Source organism: Pleurodeles waltl, chromosome 7 (genome assembly GCF_031143425.1).
Source record: "Pleurodeles waltl isolate 20211129_DDA chromosome 7, aPleWal1.hap1.20221129, whole genome shotgun sequence".
Lineage (NCBI taxonomy): Eukaryota > Metazoa > Chordata > Amphibia > Caudata > Salamandridae > Pleurodeles > Pleurodeles waltl.
Window position 1 is genome coordinate 1,421,969,295 of NC_090446.1, and position 22,357 is coordinate 1,421,991,651.

Sequence of the window (22,357 nt, forward strand, 5' to 3'; positions counted from 1 at the left end):
GAAGAGGGCACAGAGGCGATCTCTCTGCGGTTGGAGCCCCCTCTGGGTGGGCTGACCGCGCGGCCCGGACCTGGGCCCACAGGACAACGGCATGACGTCATAGACCCCATTGCACATGCTAACCTCTTTGCTTGAGGAAGGACCCTGCATGGCCACTTGCGTGAAACATACGGACCCCGAAGTGGCACGTATCGACCGATAGCATTCCTGCACATACAGGAGGGATCAAAGGTCCGGTAAGGCCGCCCTGGCTGACGGTTGCCATGTTGGTCGGCCAGCGCGACAGCCTATCCCAGGGATCGGCAAGGCGGGCTCCAGGGGCACCCTGGCACAAACCAGCGGAGTAAAATCCTGGGGCAGACTGGGCCTCTGCGGCAGCACATGCCACGCTGTGTGACTGGGTGAGAGGCTGACACTTTGCATGGTGATTGTTCGGCGCGACTGCTTGCTGAGGATCAGAGCCGTGAGCAGTCATGAGTCATGGTCAAATCAAAACCGCCTAGAGCGCAGCCAACCGCGGACGGAGAGATGCCGTCCCCCCGTGGGTGCGACCAAGGACCAAGCCGCTGCCCTACACCAGATGAATGAGACATTGCGAGCTCACTCTGCGCAATTTGATAAGCTCTTACAAGCTGTGCTAGACCCTAAAGTGACCCTAGAGGAGAAAATAGACTCAGTGGCACTGGAAGTGAACCTACTCAGAACGGATCACAGCAAAGCGGCGGACTGAGTCACCGATAACGAAACTGCACTCACCACAGTTCAACCTGACATCAACCTGACCAACTACAGCGAATGGAATTGGGGGTCCTTCATTTGCAACGCAGAGCGGAAGACGCGGAGAGCTGCTCGCGGAGGAACAACGTCAGATTTATGGGGTTCCCGGAGCGAGTGGAGATGCCAAACGCAGAAGCATTTCTAGAACAGTGGTTAAAAGACACAGTGCTATTAAATAATGCGCCACTGGCGCTCACGGTGGAACGGACTCATCTGATTCCAAGTAGGCCACTTCGTCCTGGGGCTCCGCCTTGGCCCTTAATCGCACGTCTCCTCAACTTCCGTGACAGGGATCAGATCCTTCAGTGCTTCAGGTTACAGGGCCATATGCGGATGGACAGTAATGTTATTGTGGGTTATCCTGATTACACAGCTGAGGTACAATGCAAACGTGCCTCTTTCACGAGGGTCAAACAACTTTTATGTGACAGCAACCTCACTTACTCTCTGCTATTCCCGGAACGTCTCCGAGTGATAGACAGGGAGAGGACCCCCATCTTCCCATCCCCGGAAGACGTCTGGACTTGGTTGCACGCCAAGAGACTAGTTTAGACCAACTAATGGTGACTCTAAACAGGATGAATGGATCGCTCCTCGACCCCGTAGGAGGATGAGACCTAGTACCAGGACGCACCCCTCTACATCTCAAGCGGTGGAGAGCCAAGCACAGACCTTAAAAGATGCTAATTTGTTCACCTCAGTGCAGTATTCTGCCCGCTGGGAGGACAAGTCCATGGAATCAAACTCATCGCAGGGCCACTCCATTGACTCCACCTCCCCATCAATATTCGTCCCAGAGCTCACCCTGCGCACAGCAGATGATACTTAATCTCGCCCTATGCCACAGGCTCTGAACTAATTGCCTGGATGACCTCTGGGGCAGATACATGCCACAGTGGTACAAACGGAGAGAAGGATGCCTGGCGCAGGGACGGAGGGTGCACACTGCAAGATCCAGTGCTTCTGCACTATGGTCCTCGCCTGCTAGCCTGCCTGGCCGCCTCATCGGAGGTGGGCTTTAGCATCCTCAACTAAGTGGACGGTGGGATGTCCGGGGCGGAGTAGGAGTGCAGATGATCCGGATCGGGCTGCGGCCTACAGAACTTATGCTTTTTACATCTACGCCTCCCCACACCCATGAGGGACCCCAAAGGGACCATGTTTTGACAGTTGTTACCTGTGGCACCTGTTGCTCCTACTTGTTACAAGTTGGGCGTTGCCCTGTAAGTTCTCTCTTTTCTAGTACTTACCTCTTCACTATACCGTTCTTTACACTTTTGGGGTGGTGTGGGCTGGGGGCGGGAGACAATTCAGTGGGGGGGGGATTCGCTGGTGATGATGTTTTCCACAATGTTCTTACCCCAACGACAAGTCTCACTAGCGCCTGTTTCACTGCTCTTTCTCACACTCACATGGGCATGGACTCTTAAAAACATCTTGACATGGAAGCGCTGTTGGTTATACGCATACCTCAAAAGACATGGATAGGTTCCACCCCCCACTCGATGGCGCCCCAAGCAGGAAAACTTCTCAAGTGCTGCAGACTTAGATGCTGGAAAGGAGACTTAGTGATGTGTGGAGATTCCTACACCCACTAGACAGGGAATACTCCTTTTTTTCCCCGGTTAACTGCCCCCATACCTGCATAGATTTGTTGTTTAGGTCGGCTGGGCTGACCAACAACTTTACTAAGGCATCATACCTGACAAAACTATATCAGATCACAGCCCTTTGACGGCCTCGATTCAGAGGGGTAGGGTGCGTGCACGCATTCCCTCCTGGCGCCTGCATCTGAATTTGCTACTTGATCCTCCATTTCGCCAAGAACTGGCTGGGCACATCACTTATTTTGCAATTAATGGGGGGTACGGCGTTGTTGCGAGCAGTGAAATGGGATGCTTATAAAGTGGTGGTGAGAGGCCTATGTCTGTCGACGGCTGGTGGAGTGCGGCGCAGGCTGATGCATGAACTGCTGCAGATCGAGACTGAGCTTCGGGAAGTGGAACGCGGCGTGGCGTTGGGTGCCATAGCTCCAGAGGCTTTACGCGCACCACGCACACACTGGACTGAGGTCGACTCGCGCTTGTGAAAGTTCAACTATTGTCACTATGTTGCCAGGACACACTCCAAAGGAGACAGTTCCAGCACGATGCTGGTATGGTTGGTACGCGGCGAACAACAGCCATACGACTGGAATCCGGCGCCATGGTTAACACACAATCAAAAATAAATGACACATTCAAGCAATACTACAGCACTCTGTATGCGGCAAAGCCCCCCCCCCCCCCCAACAGCAGTGCAGCTGGCAGATTTCTTCCACACGCTCCCCTTGGCTTGCCTCTCCACATCTCAGCAGCAGGAATTGGAGAAACCCATAGACTCTGAAGAGATTCAGCTGGCTCCGGGCAGCGATGGTCTCCCAACGGAGAACTATCATACATTCTCGGCGCAAATAATTAAACCATATTTAGAAATGCTGCAAGAGGATTTAACGAAGGGACAGCTCCCGGACTCTCAGCGTGAGGCTGTAACAGTGGTTCTCCCTAAGCCAGATTGTGACCCATTAGATGTCCGGACATACCGCCCCCATTCACTGTTAAACCTGGACTGTAAGCTACTGGGGAAGGTTCTTGCGAACCGTCTTCTCCCGCTGCTGTAGTCTCTGGTTCACGAAGACCAGTCAGGATTTATTTCTGGTCGGAACACCTTCATCAATATACGATGCCAGCTAAGGCTCATGTTTGATGCCCCAGAGTTAGAATATGAACGGGTTGCGGTGTCCCTCGATATAGAGAAGGCATTTGACACACTGGGCTGGCCCTTTTTAATGGAGGGACTGGGGACGCATGGGGTTCGGGAAGGTATTCATGCGGTGGCTCACCATTTTGTATTCTGGTCCAACTGCCTGGGTTTAGACAGGCGGGATTATATCAAACAGATTCACCATCGGGAGAGGTACGAGACAGGGTTGCCCATATTGTTTGTATTGGTGATTGAAACTCTTGCGACACAGCTCAGATGCAGGGCTCAAAAGTGGGGCATACCTGACGGCGGAAAACACCAGATCGTCTCCCTTTATGCGGACGACACACTGATATATCTATGCAATTGCACAGCGTCCCTCCCTGACCTGTTGCAGTTACTGGACCTATTTGGAGACCTGTCAGGCCTGCGTGTGAACTGGGCAAAGTCCTGGCTGTTCCCAATTGTAAGAAAATGCCTCCTTGGCATGGTTACCCCCTGACTTTTTGTCTTTTGCTGATGCCAGTTATGATTGAAAGTGTGCTAGTACCCTGCTAACCAGGCCCCAGCACCAGTGTTATTTCCCTAAACTGTACCTTTGTTCCCACAATTGGCACAGCCGTGGCACCCATATAAGTCCCTTGTAAATGGTACCCCTGGTACCAAGGGCCCTGATGCCAGGGAAGGTCTCTAAGGGCTGCAGGATGTCTTATGCCAGCCTGGGGCCCCTCACTCAGCACATGCACACTGCCTCACAGTTTGTGTGTGCTGGTGGGGAGAAAATGACTAAGTGGACATGGCACTCCCCTCAGAGTGCCATGCCCACCTCACACTGCCTGTGGCATAGGCAAGTCACCCCTCTAGCAGGCCTTCCAGCCCTAAGGCAGGGTGCACTATACCTTAGACATTGTAAGTGCAGGGTAGCCATAAAGAGTATGAGGTCTGTGAGTTTGTCAAACACAAACTCCACAGTTCCATAATGGCTACACTGAAATCTGGTAAGTTTGGTTTCAAACTTCTCAGCACAATAAATGTACACTGATGCTAGAGTGAAATTTTATTGTAGAATGCACCCAGAGGGCATCTTAGAGATTTGCCCTGAATACCAGTCCGACTCATGGTGCTAGGCTGACCAGTTTTTGCCAGCCTGCCACAACCAGACGTGTTTCTGGCCACATGGGGAGAGTGCCTTTGTCACTCTGTGGCCAGGAACAAAGCCTGTACTGGGTGGAGGTGTTTCTCACCTCCCTCTGCAGGAACTGTAGCACCTGGCGGTGAGCCTCAAAGGCTCATGCCTTTTGTTACAGCACCCCAGGGCATCCCACCTAGGTGAGATGCCCGCCCCTCTGGCCACTGCCCCCACTTTTGGCGGCAAGGTTGGAGGAGATGATTAGAAAAACAAGGAGGAGTCACCCACCAGTCAGGACAGCCCCTAAGGGGCATACCTGACAGCGAAAAACACCAGATCGTCTCCCTTTATGCGGGAGCTGAGGTGACCCCTGTCTTTAGAAAACCTCCATCTTGAGATTGGAGGATTCCCCCAATAGGATTAGGGATGTGCCCCCCCCCCTCCCCTCAAGGAGGAGGCACAAAGAGGGTGTAGCCACCCTCCAGGACCGTAGCCATTGGCTACTGGCCGCCTGACCTGAATAAAATTTAGTATTTAGGGCCAACCCAGAACCCAGGAAATCAGATTCCTGCAACCTACTACAACAAGAAGGACTGCTGACCTGAAGGCCCTGCAGAGAAGACTGAGATGAAAACTGACTTGGCCCCAGCCCTACCGGCCTGTGTCCAGACTCAAAGAACCTGCAAAGCGACGCATCCAACAGGGTCCAGCGACCTCTGAAGCCTCAGAGGACTGCCCCGGACCGAAGGACCAAGAAACTCCCGAGAACAGCAGCACTGTTCAAAAACAGCAACAACTTTGCAACTTTCTAGCAACTTTTAAAGAACTCACTCTTCCCGCTGGAAGGGTGAGACTTCACCCTCTGCACCCGACGCCCCCGGCTCGAGCTCCAGAAAACTAACACTGCAGAGAAGTCTCCCAGGCGACTGCAACTCTGTGAGTAACCTCAGAGGACCCCCCTGCACCCTTACAGCGATGCATGCAGAGAGGATCCAGAGGTTCCCCCTGACCGCAACTGCCTGGACCAAAGAACCCGAGGCCTGGATCAAGCACTGCACCCGCAGCCCCCAGGATCAAAAGGAACCAAACTCCAGTGCAGGAGTGACCAACAGGCACCCTGTGCCTAGCCCAGTCAGTGGCTGGCCCGAGCAACCCCCTGTGCCCTCCTTGCACCGCTAGAGTGACCCCCGGGCCCCTCCATTGAGTTCTATTGAAAACCCAACACCTGCTAAGCACACTGCACCTGGCCACCCCTGTGCCACTGAGGGTGTGTTTGGTGTGCCTGTTTGTATCCTCCACAATGCTCTACAAAACCCCCCTCATCTGCCCTCCGAAGACGCAGGTACTTACCTGTTGGCAGACTGGAACCGGAGCACCCCTGTTCTTCATAGGTGCCCATGTGTTTTGGGCCCTCTTTTGACCTCTGCACCTGACCGGCCCTGTGTTGCTGGTGCAGTGACTTTGGGGTTACCTTGAACCCCCAACGGTGGGCTGCCTATGCCCAGGAAACTTGTAAGTGCCGTACCTACCTGAAAAACTAACCAATACTTACCTTCCCCAGAGACTGTTGATTTTTGCACTGTGTCCACTTTTAAAGTAGCTTATTGCCATTTTAACCAATACTGTGTATGTTACTGCTCTAATTCAAAGTTCCTTACTTAACTGTGTGGAGTGCCTTGCATTTTATGTATTTACTTTGAATCTTGTGGTTCTAAAGTAAATTAAGAAAATATATTTTTCTATATAAAAACTATTGGCCTGGAGTTAAGTCTTTGAATGTGTGTTCCTCATTTATTGCCTGTGTGTGCACAACAAAGGCTTAACACTACCCTCTGATAAGCCTCCTGCTCGGCCACACTACCACAAAACAGAGCATTAGAATTATTACATTTTGCCACTATCAACCTCTAAGGGGAACCCTTGGACTCTGTGCACACTATCTCTCACTTTGAGATAGTATATACAGAGCCAACTTCCTACACCAGTGATACCGGTTCCCGAGAGCCTTCGCCCCACTCTCTCGACACATGCTCTACCATGGTGCTACACCACCTTTAAATACCTAGGGATACACATCTATCAAAGTGCAGATGACCTCAGAGTTGGGAATCTGGGACTCACGGTCAGATCCATCAGAGGATCCTTACCGTTTTGGCGTTCGCTTCTGTTATCCCCAATGGGGAGGGTGGTGATCGCAAAGATAATTATACTTCCACGACTGCTATATCATTTCTCTGCTCTGCCGATAGTAATCCCCAGAGTCTTCTTTAAATCGCTGAACAGTCTGATGACTGACTTGGTATGGGGCTGTGGACGACAGCGAGTAGCACTTGCCGACACACACTTAACGCTTATGCAGGGGGGCCTAGGTACCCCGCACGACGAGCTGTATTATGCGGCAGCGCAGATACATTGGACTTGGCGCTGGAAGAAGGATCCCCCAAACTCGGAGGCACGGATGGTACACGCCACTTTAGGTCACACTAACGTGTTGCGATGGCTGTTAGACCATAGTAGCTCTCTGTGTCAACACAATATCCTGTTAGACGCAGCCCACAGGTGCTGGCGCCACTACATACTGGGAGGACACCAGGTTCTACCCTACTCGCCCAGGATTCCCCTACTGTCCATTCCGAGTGCCTGGAAACTGGCTGGACAGCATAGGCTGACCTAGAGGCCTACAAAGGGCATACAGACAATAGGAGACATATTCAAAGAAGGTTGCATGATGACCTACACTGAGCTCGCGATAACTCACGACATGGATTGGGGATGGTTTATAACGCACTGCCCTTTATGACCGCTTGTACGCAGCACATGCCATTGCGGGGAACGTGAAACCCGGACCGCCCTTCTCTTGAATGACTTATTAGCCGGCCTGGGAACTCAGTATACCACATCTCATATATATGGTACCCTGCTCGGGAGCCCAGATGTGGCTCAGGCAAGAGCGAAGGCCAGGTGGGATCTGGTTCTCCCCACACCGCTGACACAACAGGTATGGCGCACCGCACTCAGTTTGACACACGAAGTGTTGCGCAACCCTAGATTCTGTTACACACAATTCAACTATTTACATCAAACTTATCTATCCTCACGTCGGCTCCGGCACATGTTCCCCCAGGCTGGTCAGGAATGCCCAAGATGTGGCGACCCGGATCCTACCTTCTTCCACATGACGAGGAACTGCCCCCCTGTGTTGTGGCCCTGGCATGCCATAACCTCATTAACCACTGAATTACTGGATCACCCATTGTCTCCAATGCCTGAATCCTGTTTGTTAGGTATCTGCCCGAGGTCCAAGGGGGGGGAAACAGGTGCACAGGTGCATTGAACTGGCATTTCTGCTGTTCAAACGCCTCCCGGCGATGCAATGTAAGGCACCGAACGCGCCGGACATAAATCGCTGGACGGGCGACCTGCTGAAATGGGCAAAAGCAGAGGCACGGGTGCTACAGTCACTTCAGGACAGAGGGTGGACGATCAAGGGATTGGACACATGGGACTCCCTCAGTGTCTCACTCGAGAATAAAGATCATACACGCCCCCCATGAAACTACTAGCAACTCTACTCAATACACATATCTCACACGTCAATGGCATTGCTTAGGTGCAAAGACACTGGGGTACGCACATGGGAAGATGTTCCAACATAATGCCTCACTCTCAACATGGCGGGGTTTCATATAGCTAACTAGAACATCTGGAGGGATTTTCCCTGGGTCAGACAAGTGTTGCCTGTAACCATGCCACCCAACATACATGGTGTGGAACGAAGGATTCCGCGCGCCTGCCCTGGCGATCCTTACCCGGATCTGCAACACCCACACAATGGCGCAGGGCGCACTATCACCCACAATACCCACAACGATAAACCGTAGTAGCTATCTGCCTCCAACTATTGATAAATTGATAACTTCAGTGAACGACTGATGTGACTGAGCAAAATAACGTAGCCGGGGGCACGTTCCTGCTGCATCTTCCGCCCCCTGCCCTCTCCCCTTCCTCCTGGGACCACCCCCAAGCAGTCTCTAACTTACTCTCTCTATATGTTTCAACCTTTTTTAACATCTCTTGACTTCTCAACACAGTTACTTTTTCTCTATTGTTGATCTCCAAGTTCGTATTATGGTAAAGACAGCGCTGTTGCGCACAAATGCATATGACTAATGTTATGTATCAAATAACAATAAAGAGATTTAAAAAAAAAAAAAAAGCTAGTTTCCCTGGCCCCCAATTTTATTTAATGACTAGATTGAAATTTGAGGAGGACTGTTTCCCATTTAAGAAAGTGTTAAATTGTAAATGCAGCATTTAGATCGCTCACAGGTACTGTCTCTTTCTGTAAAACCTCTTCTACAACCTAACTAAAAAGTCAAATTTCTTATTTATGCTCGCACATCCTGAACGTTTGGACAAGGCTGCATAATTTCGAGTGGTCCTTCGTATTGCGCACTTCTAGATAACACTTGCTATCTTTAACTGAGGCTGTGTCTAGGCATTCCTAATGTTAACAGAAAAGGCATAAGAATATTTCCAGGTCTAAGATTCAATTTCATTCCAATTCAGTAATCAAGTTGCTTCCTTTAAACACTTGGCTCATCAAAGGTAGCGATCGCAAGCAGAGATTGCTTTTACTCCATGACTGAAGGATAGCGAATTGGGTACAACATACCCCAATATTGTCAAATCTGTGTCTCTTCAAGAGATTGGGGGCATAAGTTAGAGGGTAGTATGTAATGAAACCCTCAAAATAACTCCATGTGTTTGGTCTTTTTCCAGGATCTCAGGCGTATAACTCACATGGATGGCATCAGTATGAACATTCACTTGCTTGTGTTTGCACACAAGAATATCACAAACGTTTTGTGGTATACTCAAAGCAGTTTTTTAAATGTTTCAGTGATTGGGCATTATTCACTGACTATGAATTTCACATTGATTGTAAGGTGTTTGTCCTTGCTGGTTCTCTCAGATCTGCATCTTCACAGCACTAATGCTACAATACTGCACTTCATAAACACAGTTTGGATATCAACTTTTTAGTAACCATTGTCGATTACTCATGTTTGTTCATAGGAGTGCTTGATCATATGATTACATGAATATTGTTAGTACATTCTCTCTGACGAAGGACGTGATCGGCCTGAAATGCCTAAGGGACTTTTTTTTGTTGCACTTTGCTTAAATTCCATTGACGTGTTGATGAGATGTAAATGCTTCGTATGAATTAATAAATATGAAGAAAACATTGGTTCAGCCAGTATACTGTAAAGAAATAGGCCTGTGGCACCAATTAAGCAGTTGTGTGCCTCAGGACTCTTCTAAACGTGTTGAGAATAGTAATAGTGATAGTAGGAATTGTGTGTGTGTGTGTGTATGTGTGTGTGTATATATATATATATATATATATATATATGTGTGTGTGTATATATATGTGTATATATATATATTAAACTCCAAGATCACATTACTGCTACAATGTTCTTGTGTAACTACAAAAGATCCCTATCATCTGCAGAGTTCCCCAGGGTTCAATAGTTGCTATCATCTTGTAATTCTGTATGGAGCAGCTTGGTGCTGTAGTCTCAGAAAATAGCATTACAATTCACCAATAAGCTGATGGTATACAACTCTACATTAAAATCTCCTTTGCTTCAAACATTCAGTGTCCCAAACACTGTCTGTACTCCATCCAAACTCGGGTGTTAGATCTGAAGCTCAACTAAACTATGACTGAACTTCTGTTATTTTTCAAAACAGACCAGAAACAGCACAAACCTGGCTAAAAACATGACCCTTAAAGGATTCCAACACCAACTTTCAATAAATGCCAGGTCACTAGAGTTCCCCTTGGACACCAACCTTGCCCTCAAAGAACGCAGTGTCAAAGAAACAAAAAGGCCAGGTAGCTGCTCTCTTTTCTAAAGAAAGTGGAAATATTTCTTCAAGAAAGCGACTTCAGAAGTGCTGCTTACGCACTCAAACTCTCCCAGCTGGATGGTGTCAACCCCTCCTACATGGCACCCCTGATTCCACACTGGCACCCCTTAAGGATCTCCTACACACTGCAGTATATCTTATTTAAGGCCTGAAGAAATATGATCACATCAACCACATCCTGAAGGCTCCACTTGCCATCCCGGTCATCTTCAAAACCATATACATTATTTACAAATCCAGCACCTGTGCTTATCTAGTAGAAAAGCTCACCGTCTGTGAATTGTCAGTACACCCACAGCCAGGACTTCACCAGATTGTAGACTATGAAAGAAAGAAAAATAAAACTAGGCAGCCGCTCTTGACCATCTATCCATAACTATCCATCAGGACTGTCCCAATGTTGTTCCAATTTAGGAAAGTGTTGAAGAACTCACTTCTGCTGGAAACATGACACCACAATGCATCAAAACTCCACATCACAACCACCTCTCCTAACACTGGTTAACCTCATGCTAGTCTTTGACCCTTAACAGTTCTATGCTGCCTTTTGGTTAGGTGTGAGCTATAGAAATACCATGTACATACATACATACATACATCTATCCTAAGATGTTATGTTTTCCCAATGTCATTTATTGAATTGTTTTCAAAATACACATATTTGATGTCCTAGAATATTTTTTTTCGGGAAATGCCCTTTTCTATGATGTTGGAGCAACACACGTAGCCACGCAAGCGTTACCAAGCTTGCCTGAAACACACATGTGCCTGAACCACGCAAATGCGTGATTAAGGCACCATGCATGTCTGTGGTTCAGGCACACAGCAGGAACAACCGGGAAAGGAATGTGGTGGCTGGGTAAGTAGGGCTGGGGCAGGCATGGGATTTTTAAGGACGAGGCGGGGTAGGTTTTAGAGCTCAGGGCAGGGGTTGGGGTCATTCTTAGGACAGGGTGGGGTAGGTTTTAGGGCTTGGGGCAGGGGCCGGGGGTCGTGTAGTTTATAGCACTGGGTGGGGGGTAGGTTTAAGGGTTCAGGGTAGGTGGTCAGGGTAGTTTTTAGGATAGGAAAGGGTTGGTTTTAGGGTTTAGAGTGGGGGTTTAGGGTAGTTTTTAGGACAGGGTGGGGTCGTTTTTGGGACAGGGTAGGTTTTAGGGTGTAGGGCAGGGGCGGGAGGTCGGGGTAGTTTTTAAGACAGGGCAGTGTAGGTTTTAGGACAGGGCAGGGTAGTTTTTAGGGGTCAGGGTGGGGATAGAGGGTTGGGGTAGTTTTCAGGACAGGGTGGGGAAGTCTTTAGGACAGGGTGGGGTAGGTTTTAGGGGTTAGGGCAGGGGCAGGTGGCAGGGTAGTTTTTAGGACAGGGTAGGGTTTAGGGTGAGAGATGGGAGTTCTGGGTAGTTTTTAGGGCAGGGTGGGGTAGTTTTTATGACAGGGTAGGTTTTAGGGTGGGGTCGTTTTTAGGACCGGGCAGAGTAGATTTTAGGACAGGGCAGGGTAGTTTTTAGGATGAGTAGTCAGGTTAGTTTTTAGGACAGGGTGGGGTAATGTTTAGGACATGGTAGGGTTTAGGGTGGGGATCAGGGTAGTTTTTAGGGCAGGGTGTGGTAGCTTTTAGGACAGGGTAGGTTTTAGGGTTTGACATGGGGTCGGGGTAGTTTTTAGGTCAGGGTAGGGTAGTTTTTAGGGTGGTGGGTCAGTAGTTTTTAGGACAGGGTGGGGTAGTTTTTAGGTTGGTAGATTTTAGGGTTCAGGGTGGGGGCAACGGGGTCGGGGTTGTATCAGACAACCATGCATGGTGTTACCACATATACCTTTACTAAGCCTGCTTTGACAAAGACATTTATTGTAAAGGAATGTGTGGTAAAGAAGCTGTCATGGTTCCGACCACGTTGTTAAACCATGTGTGGTTCTGTCATACAACCATTTTTTTCCCTTTGGCTGCATCAGTATAATGGTCCTTCTGATTGTTATTATTCACATTTAAAAAGAGTTGTCAAATGGTAGAGCTTTGAAAACTTGGTTTCTTCTTATACACATCTGCAGTAGCTAATCACTACTACATTGAGTTGTACTCTAATTTTTGACGTGTGAGATTGCTAGTTTTCCATTACTTTTGGAACAGATTTAATGAGTGACAGAATTAAATAATCTTGACATGTATTCCAGGTTATTTTAACTTGCAATGTTTGGCACTAAATTCCACTTTTAATGTTTTGTGCAGATAACCCAGACGAGATAGCCATCAATGTGCCTGGATTAATGACAGAAGGAACACCTGTTAAAATCACCTGTTCTGTTGTTCACACCTGCCCATCATCACCACCCAGTCTGTCCTGGGACTGGAAGGACAGCAATGTCCGCAATTACCACGAAGACCTCAGTAATGGCAGATGGAAGGTGGTATCTGAGATGTACTATACTCCAATGGCACAGGATCATGGAAAATCTTTACAGTGCACTGCTACCTACACAAAGAATATAACTCCCGAAAGAAACATCACAATGGCAATAAGATGTGAGTAAATGTACCCTTAGTTGTAACATATTGATTTAGGTAATAACTTGAAGTCACATGTTAATCCTACATATAACAAATAGGTGGTGGTGGAAAAAACATTCTGAACAAAGTAATGCATGTCACAATAACGTCTTCTAGCATGTGTGGAAGTTATATGTGAAATATGTCAACATCTTGTATATGTTAAGCATGCATGACCAAGTGAACTAAACTCTAACATTTGCCTGTGACCGGGTAATTGAATGCTAGGAAGACCTCTTGATATATTACAGTAAATTACACTGGTGATATGTATGACTATATATATTGATTCACTTACAAAAACAAAGGTCACAGGGACGTTATAGTTAGGTTTGCATTTTACTTGCACAAAACCAAAGGAATTCAGCAGCTATAGTTAACTCAAATAACTTTTCCTCGGCCCCCTAAGGCAGCTATAACTCCATTGAGCACCATGTGACCCCATGGAGGTGGGGTCCCCCAGTCCCCCTTCCTTGATTTCAGTAAAACCCCGGGGAGGTGATAGTCCCTTGGGTTCATAAGAGCCTTAGGAAGGGGACATCAGGTGCATTTTTTTTTTTTTCTTTTTTTTTTTAAACCTATGTGCATGGCCCCGGGGGCTGTCCCGCCCAAGGGCTTCTTTGAAAACAAATTATGGCTGCAAATTAATGAATTTGGACCAAGAGCTACCTTTGTGCCAAATTTGGTATAATTCCATCCATTAGTTCAGGCTGTAGACCTATCTAAAACTCTATGGCAATGAACATGAAAAATGCACGTTTTTGAAAGCCCCACCACCCCCTCTCCTTTTACATGACCCCCCCATCCCCTCCAAGGATCACCCTCAAACTTTCCATGCACAACAAGTCCCTACTTGACACATTACTTTTTTGGGAAATATTCATGAACATTATATATATATATATATATATATATATATATATATATATATATATATATATATCTTCACTGAAAAACGAAGGTTACAGAGACATTATAGTTAGGCTCTCATAGAAAAGCGTAGAAATTCATATTGTAGTTCTTTCAAGTAACTATACCTTGCGCCCTAAGGTAACCATAACTCGCGCCCTCCCCATGCACAGTTTTTTCTTCAATAATTTGGAGTAACATGGGGTAATTAGCAGTGTATGTCAAAGGTGTGAGTTATAATTATTATATATATATATTTATAAAAGCCATCCTTTTGGCACTCATCACTGGTGCCAGCTGACTGTGCCCTGGGCTCTGCTAACCAGTCCCAGGACCAGTGTTCTGTTTAAAAGATTTAGGCTTGATTATAATTGGCTCTGTCAACCTACCTGTAAGTATATGGTAGACCATGTAGGTCTAGGGACCCCAGTCGGAGTTAAGGCACATATGGGTGCACTGCTCTGGTGTCTAATGTAATTTTAACAACAGCCCCGCCTTGCTGGCTGCTTTTAAAATAAAATGAAGCCCAAATGCGTCTTTGGAATTAAAAGTAATTCCAAAGTCTTAAACTACCTTATTTTTACACATAGGTCACCCCTAAGGTCTGCCCTAGTCCTTAGGGCTGACCTATCACCCCTAAAGGTAGGGTGCAGTGTAATTATGAGCAGGACTTTATAAACGTTGCTTACTAAACTCTGGTGAGGGAAAAACTGCTAACTTCCTTTTGCCCCATTGTAGTACATTAGCTCCATAGACCAACATCGGAAGCTTTGTTTAACATTGATAAAGTTTATCTATTGGTAGGAGTGAGCTAAAATATACTTCAAGGTGTCAAAGTAGTTGGTAGAATAAATCCAATAACTTACTAATGTTAGATTTATTATAACTATTACAGGTAAAGAGGTTTATAATTCCTTCCTAAAGTGACCTAAAATCAGCCCTACAGTAGCCTTTCCTGATTGGTCAGCCTTTGACAGGCTCAGCCAAGCTACCTCAATGAGGTGTGAAGTGGCCTTGACAGAGACAAAGGAACCATCTGGTGAGAGTACAACAGCTGCAGCAGATGCCAGAGCAGGAAGGGGGCTGGGTGGCCAAACTGGTCTTCAAAGGAGGGAAAGACCGCTGGGACATAAACCAGAACTCACCATTACCTGTACCCCCAACCAGAGGGAAGCCCCTGCAATCAGATTAGGGGAGAGGCTGAAAGGGGACTGTAGGGGCAAGTTAGCCACACTGGAGGCTGGGCTTAGACAGACAGGAACCCTCAGGAGAGATTTTCTCCAATTTGGATTTGTGCGGAACAGTGTGGCAGAAACATGCCAGACTTCTAAGGAAGTGGTCATCAGAGATGGTGGCACCCAGTGCCCTGATGATCAGGGGGTACCCCCTGCTTGCCAGCCCAGAAACATAAAAGTGGGATAGCTGTCCAGAAAGCTTCAAGAAGGACTGCCCTCTGAACCCCTGGACTGCACTCGCAAGGACTGCACCTGCTGCACACTACCTTGCTTCAAAGGTTTCAGGATGGACTCCCTGTAAGCAACAGGTGTGGAGGAGCTACCAAGAGTCACCTGCATCAACTCCTTCAAGAAGAGCCCATCTGACCATCGTCCAGTAAACTTGTAAGGATTTGACCAGATGCATTGTGGGAATTGTGGTTCTAATTCCCAAGGTGCAACTCATAGGGTCTGGACCCTTGGATTGTGGTTGTGGAGGATTCAAGACCCCAAAAGGACCTTTTGGAAGAAGCTCAAGAAGTTTGGAAGCATTTGGAGTATTATTGGGAGTAAGCTTCATAATTTCACTGGCCCACTGTTGACAAGTCAAGCCGCCATTGTCGAGCCATGACCGAGCCTGGATTCATGTTTGCCCTATAGAAGCTCCGGAGCTTTTCATCAGCGTCGAGACTTGCAGGAGTTGACCGTGGCATTGTGCTAGGCCAAGCTACCGTCAATGTAGCGCGAGACAGTCTGACGAGACAACCCACTTGATGTCGAGAGAAAAAGCTCCAAAAATGTGACCAAGTCAGAAGGTAGTATTTGGAACGAGGCCTACCGCTCAGTGTATACAACTTTGGCTCCATCGTGTTTGGCTTCCAACTTTGACTTTGACCCAGTTAAGTGCGACCAGATAGCCGTGGTTGGCACTTTTCACTTTTCGGAGCTAGGAAAGCACATTTTTGCATTAAACCTTTAAAATTCCATATCTCGGTTCCTAACATTGGATTTTTGTCATTTTGGGGTTTCACCAGTAGGTAGTTATATTTAGGACCTATTATCTATAGGAAGAGTGTTTTTTTTGTTTTGCCAATAACTTTTGGGGCGTTTGACAAATATTCACCAACATTTTCAAACTGTATACTTCAGTGGGCTCAGCTGCAGTTTCAGGGTGATCTGTCAAGCAGGGGCTGTGAAAAAGGGAGGATCCCAAAATGCATTTTCCCCATGCATTTTCCCATGGGGATTTTGAACATGACTACAGCCCTAACCGCTGGATAGAATTACCCAAAACTTGGCAGAAAGTTAGCTTTTGGTCCAGAAAGCATGCTTTTTGTTGTGATTTGATGTAAATCCGTTCAGTGGTTTTGGAGTAATTAGAGATTATAGATATTTAGGGATGCTGATCCTCATGGATCCAACTGTTCCCATGCTGATATCTGATTGGGTGCAAACATCTTAACAAGGAAGCGTTGGCAGCCAACTTGGGACTCTGGGGCCTCTGCCAAGTCCCATAAAAAAAGTTGAACAAAAAGAAAAGGGGCCAGGGGACTGCTACTTATTTGGGCTGGCTCCTGGTATGTCCAGGGGTGCCCACCCCCATGACACAGCTGTTTGATCTGACTTGGTGGGATCTTTAACAGCAAGTCAGAGAAAACACTTGGTTTCAGAAAGCACAAGCTGTGAAACACCTCTTGCTTGCTGGAGGCGGAAATTTCCTTTGTTTCACCAGTACCTTTGTGTACTTTTGGCAATGGGATTGTTTTTTACATAGAAAGAGGCGGGTCATTGGGGGTGACGAGCTGAGGGCAGTACACTGTGCACTCCCCTGAGAGCGCATGTGTGTTTGTCTGCTCTGACCAGCGTCTGGTCTGGCTGGGAGCCTGTTCCTGCAGCAGCGACGGGAGAGGCGCAGCGTGGGGGCAAGGCAGGTAAGTGATTAATTTTTTTTTTTTTTTTTTCCGCCCCGACTAAGCCCTGGTGGGAGAGGGGTTGACCTATGAATCCAGGTACACTTGCCCCAATGTACCTAAAGCACCTGTAACTATACCCTTTCCTATGGAGTATTATGTTTTCTGTGTGTTCTAAAGCAGTTTAAAGTAATTTTGTTTATCAATATAAAACACTGAGTTAGACTGACTTTTAATAGAGCTGCTGTGTGATTGTTGTGTTCTGAGCTTAGCACCCCATCTACCTCCCTAAGAAGCCTTTGACTCTTCGTGGTCACTACCATTGAGAGTCAAATGTTGAAAGGTTTGTACTTGGCCCACTTTTGAAGTGACATATTAGTACAGCCCCCAGGACATTGGAGACAAATGACACCAGCCTAGTGGTGTATTGTTTTTTTTTTTTTTAAGCTGTAAGAACACTGAGTGGTAGGATGTCTGTGGCTCCAGTATATTTTTTAACTTTCTCTCATAGAAATGTGAAGAAAATCTGTGATTTTAGCTCAAGTTTTAAATTTGATGTTCATTCTGGTTAAGGAAGCCAAGGGGGATCCACACGACACACCACCCTGGAATCTACCAGGCATTTAGTTTTCAGAAATGCTTCCATTTTGTAATTCTCTGTGTCACACCCTACACAAAATCAACATTGACTGCACACATAACTGACAGAATATTTGTAGGTGGAAGTACTGAGAACATGATGAATGGTGTGACATTACTAATAAGCATGCGCAACACAGAAACCAAAACTGCATTGACACTTCAGTTTTGTTTGTTTTTAAACCTCTTGACTATCGGTTAAAAATTGTGAAGACCCTAAATCACTTAAGGTAGTATGTTGTATCATCAAATCCTCCCAACAAGCTGTGGGTATCTTTTTTGTCTTGTCTGGCATTTACATATAGCACAAATATAATAAGTGTGCACAGGCAGACCGGTTTGCATTTTTTAGAGAGAGGTGTATATGTATTTTGAGCTATGTGAATAGCTATGAATGCAGTTATCTGTGAGTCACTCCTGTTTGAACATCTGCCTTCTACTCACACACGATCTCTGACAGACAAGCCTAGGCTGTGCTTTGACTACCTCTACATGTGCCTGTCTTAATGTGATGCTTGGCTAATACTGTGAAAACTTGATGTTGTGTGGCTGCTGGTTGGGAAGTGGCTCCTCATGCGTCTGCCCGTGCTTATCATGCCCAGCAGATTGTGTGCTCCTGTATATGACCTTCTGATGATTGTTGTAACTTGTAGCTCCGCAGGAGGGTCCGAGGGGAGGTGAACAGTTGTGGGCAGGGTAGAGTGTGCCATGTTGGCTTAATGGGGTGAAGGCAGCCTTAGGTGCACCTTGCAGCGTCCAGCACTTCAGTACCTGGCGATTGGTACTATAGGCATTCTGTTGTAGTGTAGCCATTTTTAATATAGCTTTATACACGTTAGTTTTACATACTAGGCCGCTGTGCACTTTGCCCTAGATATATTTTATTCAACGTTGCACTGTTATTTTACAATAACCAGTTTTTACGGTCTTGTTTTAATTTCTTCTATCACACTGTTTTGCTTAGTTCAGCACTGTGTTCTCAAATAATGCATTCTTGATCGCCCTGTGCTTCAGTCAAGGCTACAGTCTGGTACATTGCCAGTAAACGTGGTAGAAGTTTAGTCTCCAGCATTCGTAGAAAATACACATCCTTATGTAGGGACATTTTCTTAGAACCTCTGCGTGTTAGTTATAAAAACACTTTCTAGTCCTAGTACATGTTAAGAGGGAGATTCCAGCCAGGGACCCACAACTGTATGCTGAATGCCCGTTGCAGATGCTGATGCAGATTACAGGCCTTTGCTCAGGTATGAGGGTCGATGTCCTCCCGGGGGAACCTGAAAGGCAGGCTTAGAGCTTAAGATGCTGTGCTCGAAAATATAACCTAGAAGAGATAATAACCTAGCGGCACTATGATAGCTTTATTCTTGTGCTTCACTCTCATTGTCACTATTTTAATATTACTGTGCTGTGTAGTTCTGGTTATTGCAGCTCCAGCTTTGCTATCTAAAATGCAGTTGTTTTATTAAACCAATCTTTAAAACTTATACTGCCTTTTGTCATTTATATATGACCCCGCACTGTGTATGAGAGAACCGGTTGTGACCTGAGTGACCACGACCTCCCTGAGAAGTATTAAGATGTCATGCGCTCGGCTGCCCAATTGTCTCTACCATTTGGGAGAGATGAGGCACTGCTAGTTAGCCGGAGCAAAACCCGGATTTAGAGTGACAAGTGTCATCCACCGTGGGTCAGACTCAGTCCCCCACACTGTGAACGATCTTGCAGCTCAAAATCCAGTAGTCTCATTAGGATAATGAGAGCCTACGCGACACTGTCCTCTACCTGGTGCATCAGGGTAGAGGGAGAAGTCTTTCAAATCCCTGATATTAATACAAATTGAATTCTATAAATGTGAAGGAAAGCAGAAATATAGAACAGAGTAATGTTGATAGCGTTGGAACCATTTTAGAAGTTACACTCAGTGCAACTAATGTGCATCTAGCGTCTTTGGCATGATGGTTGTAAATAGACTTCATCTTGCTCACTTACCGCACCCGCCTCATCCAACCACTTGCTGCACCAGTTTTTTCCTGAGTCAAATTTGCAATATGGGCATTAGTTTCATAAACTTGATATACTTTTAGGACACTACATAGCCAATGTAAAGTGGTTTGGGCTTAGGGGCATAAAACCTAAAAGTACAGGAAGATTTAAACTGCAGCATTTTTAGATATCCGCTAAAATACTTAATTCAGTGGTCAATCCTCTAAAATATAAGAGATGAAACTAATTCAGGCGAGACACAATCTTGACCAATCACTCATAATACTGGTTCAAAATGTTGTTTCTTTGTACAGTTTTGCATACTCAAACTGCATGCTATCTCTAAAATACTCTCTACCTCCCTGAAATCCATCAATAAAAACTGGTCTTTCTCTTCTAACTTCTGATTGTCGTCCCTTGTTTTCTTCTTCCTAATGGCTCCCTCCGTGCCTTCCTTTCTCTGCATGCCTGCTATTATTTGAGCACAACCCACTCTTTCACATGCATTTTTGTCTCAATCTCTGCTGTTGTATTTCTGTAAGTTGTCCACAGCTCGTTTAAATAATCACAACCTCTCCTCCTTCTCTCAAAGCTATACCCCAGCAACCTACCAATATCTAATCTAATTTTACTAATTTATTAATCCCACCAACCATTTACATGAGCTCACATACCAAATTAATAATCACAACTAACCTGTATTCGTTTAGCTCACCATAAGTAAACTGGAATGACTGCATAGCATGGTTTGCTGAGCGCCCAAGACATCCCTATCTATACATAAGAAAGTACAAACTGGCAACAAGTATCTATGTCTGTTGTCACATTATAATCTCATTCACTCATAATCAAATCAAATGCCACCAAGAGATTCACTAAATCAGAATGGAGACACTGAACAACCAAATAGATTCCGAATAGCGAACCACTGAGACAGAAACCACCAACAAGCGATTCAGGGTTAGCTTAAATTAAATTAGGAGTCACCTCAGTTTCGATATTGTCCAGTCTATCTCAAGTAATAGAAATTCAAAGTGGACTCAACTGGGACACAGCAGCTGTGTTCTTCTCCTTAGTGGTCCCAAGTGAGGCCATATTATCTGAGAGTCTAGAGGATTAGTCAGTTAAGCTTTTGGGAATTTCTGATACAGAGAATGCTCCAGGAAGGAGCAGAGAAAACAAATCAATCTCGTCGTGCGCGATGCCAGCAACACTAAATGCAATGGCACCATGCCTGGCATAACAAACTCTTACTTTGGGTAAATACTTAAACATCATGAGTGAACTGAAGATTTTGTTTGCATCAATTGATTATAAAATGAGCAAGCTAGCCTCCTTTGTAAATTTTGCGCAGGGTCAAACTCGTTATATTTATGTTTGTCTAGACTTGATCTACTTTCAAATGTACTAACTACTCTTAAATCAATAGTAGATGATCTTTAAAATTTAGCTTGGAAAAAATACCTTTTAAGTGACAAATTACAGGAGGCGTGGAACATAAATACCAATTAATGCAAAGAAATTGCATTTTAATATCTGCTGAAGTCCGTCAAAAAATGAATATTGTTAGTCACTAAAATTGCATATGGAGCTGAAACATAAACTGAATGGTTTAGCCAAATGGTTATTACAATAACCAAGCCTTGAACCTAGGGTAAGCATCTATTATGGAAAAGAAAACATAAATCAGAAAGCAGATCACATTCAGAAAAGGAAATTGTCTCAAAGCATTGACGGAAGAATTGCGTCATAAATAGAGGAGCCAGGCCAGAATATGTACTCGATATTTACAACCTAGAACAGTAAACCAAACATTTGAATTACGGCACCAATCAAAACCAACTTCCAAATATGAATATAGCCCATGAAAATACACAAGGGCGTTTCCTTAGTATACCCCATGAAGACGGAAAAGGTTGAAAGTGTCCACTAAATGAATTGAAGTTTCAAACAGATTCAGAGCCATCAAAGCAAAGCCGTCAGAACTATGTAGAGAATGTCACAGGCAACATAACTAAAACTAAAATTCATGCTCAAGCAAAATCGTCCAAAACACTTTTTTTCCCCACACCTATCTGATTTCAAATGGATGCAACAGCAATGCACATTGTCTGACTTTCTAAGCATTAAGCAAAATCAGGCTCCAATCCAATGAATAGGGAAAGTATTGTTCTTTCACCCACTGAATTATTCTTATTCTTTATTTGGTTTACACCAAACCATAAAAGAGTACAATGAGATCATAAACATATTCACAAATAACATATGTACAATAAAGATACACATCCAGGTGAAACTAAATTCCGTAAAACACCCAATATTTTTTCCTAAAAGTCAATTTCATCTAATGTTCCCATTTCTAAGGGCCGTGTTTATAAACTCCGCCATTACCAAACAGACATTCAGAGATTTTAGTCTTAGAAGAACATTAAAAGTGGGCCAGCCTTTTCAAAACAAATTTGTACAAAATGTTTAAAAATACTACTCCCTTTAATTTTCATAGAATTTTCAAAAAAGAATAAAGTGCTTTGTATTGAAATATCATCACACCACAGTCTAGAAGTCTTAA

General features: G+C 45.6%; 1 protein-coding gene across 1 annotated transcript in view; it reads left to right on the forward strand.

The window, feature by feature from the left end:
• The window catches only part of LOC138246436 (B-cell receptor CD22-like), a 338,718-nt gene that overhangs the window by 160,235 nt on the left and 156,126 nt on the right, over positions 1–22,357 (forward strand). Inside the window, exon 4 of the mRNA XM_069201047.1 lies at positions 12,813–13,106. Within this exon, the coding sequence (XP_069057148.1) occupies positions 12,813–13,106 (294 nt within the window). The remainder of the gene's footprint in view (positions 1–12,812; positions 13,107–22,357) is intronic.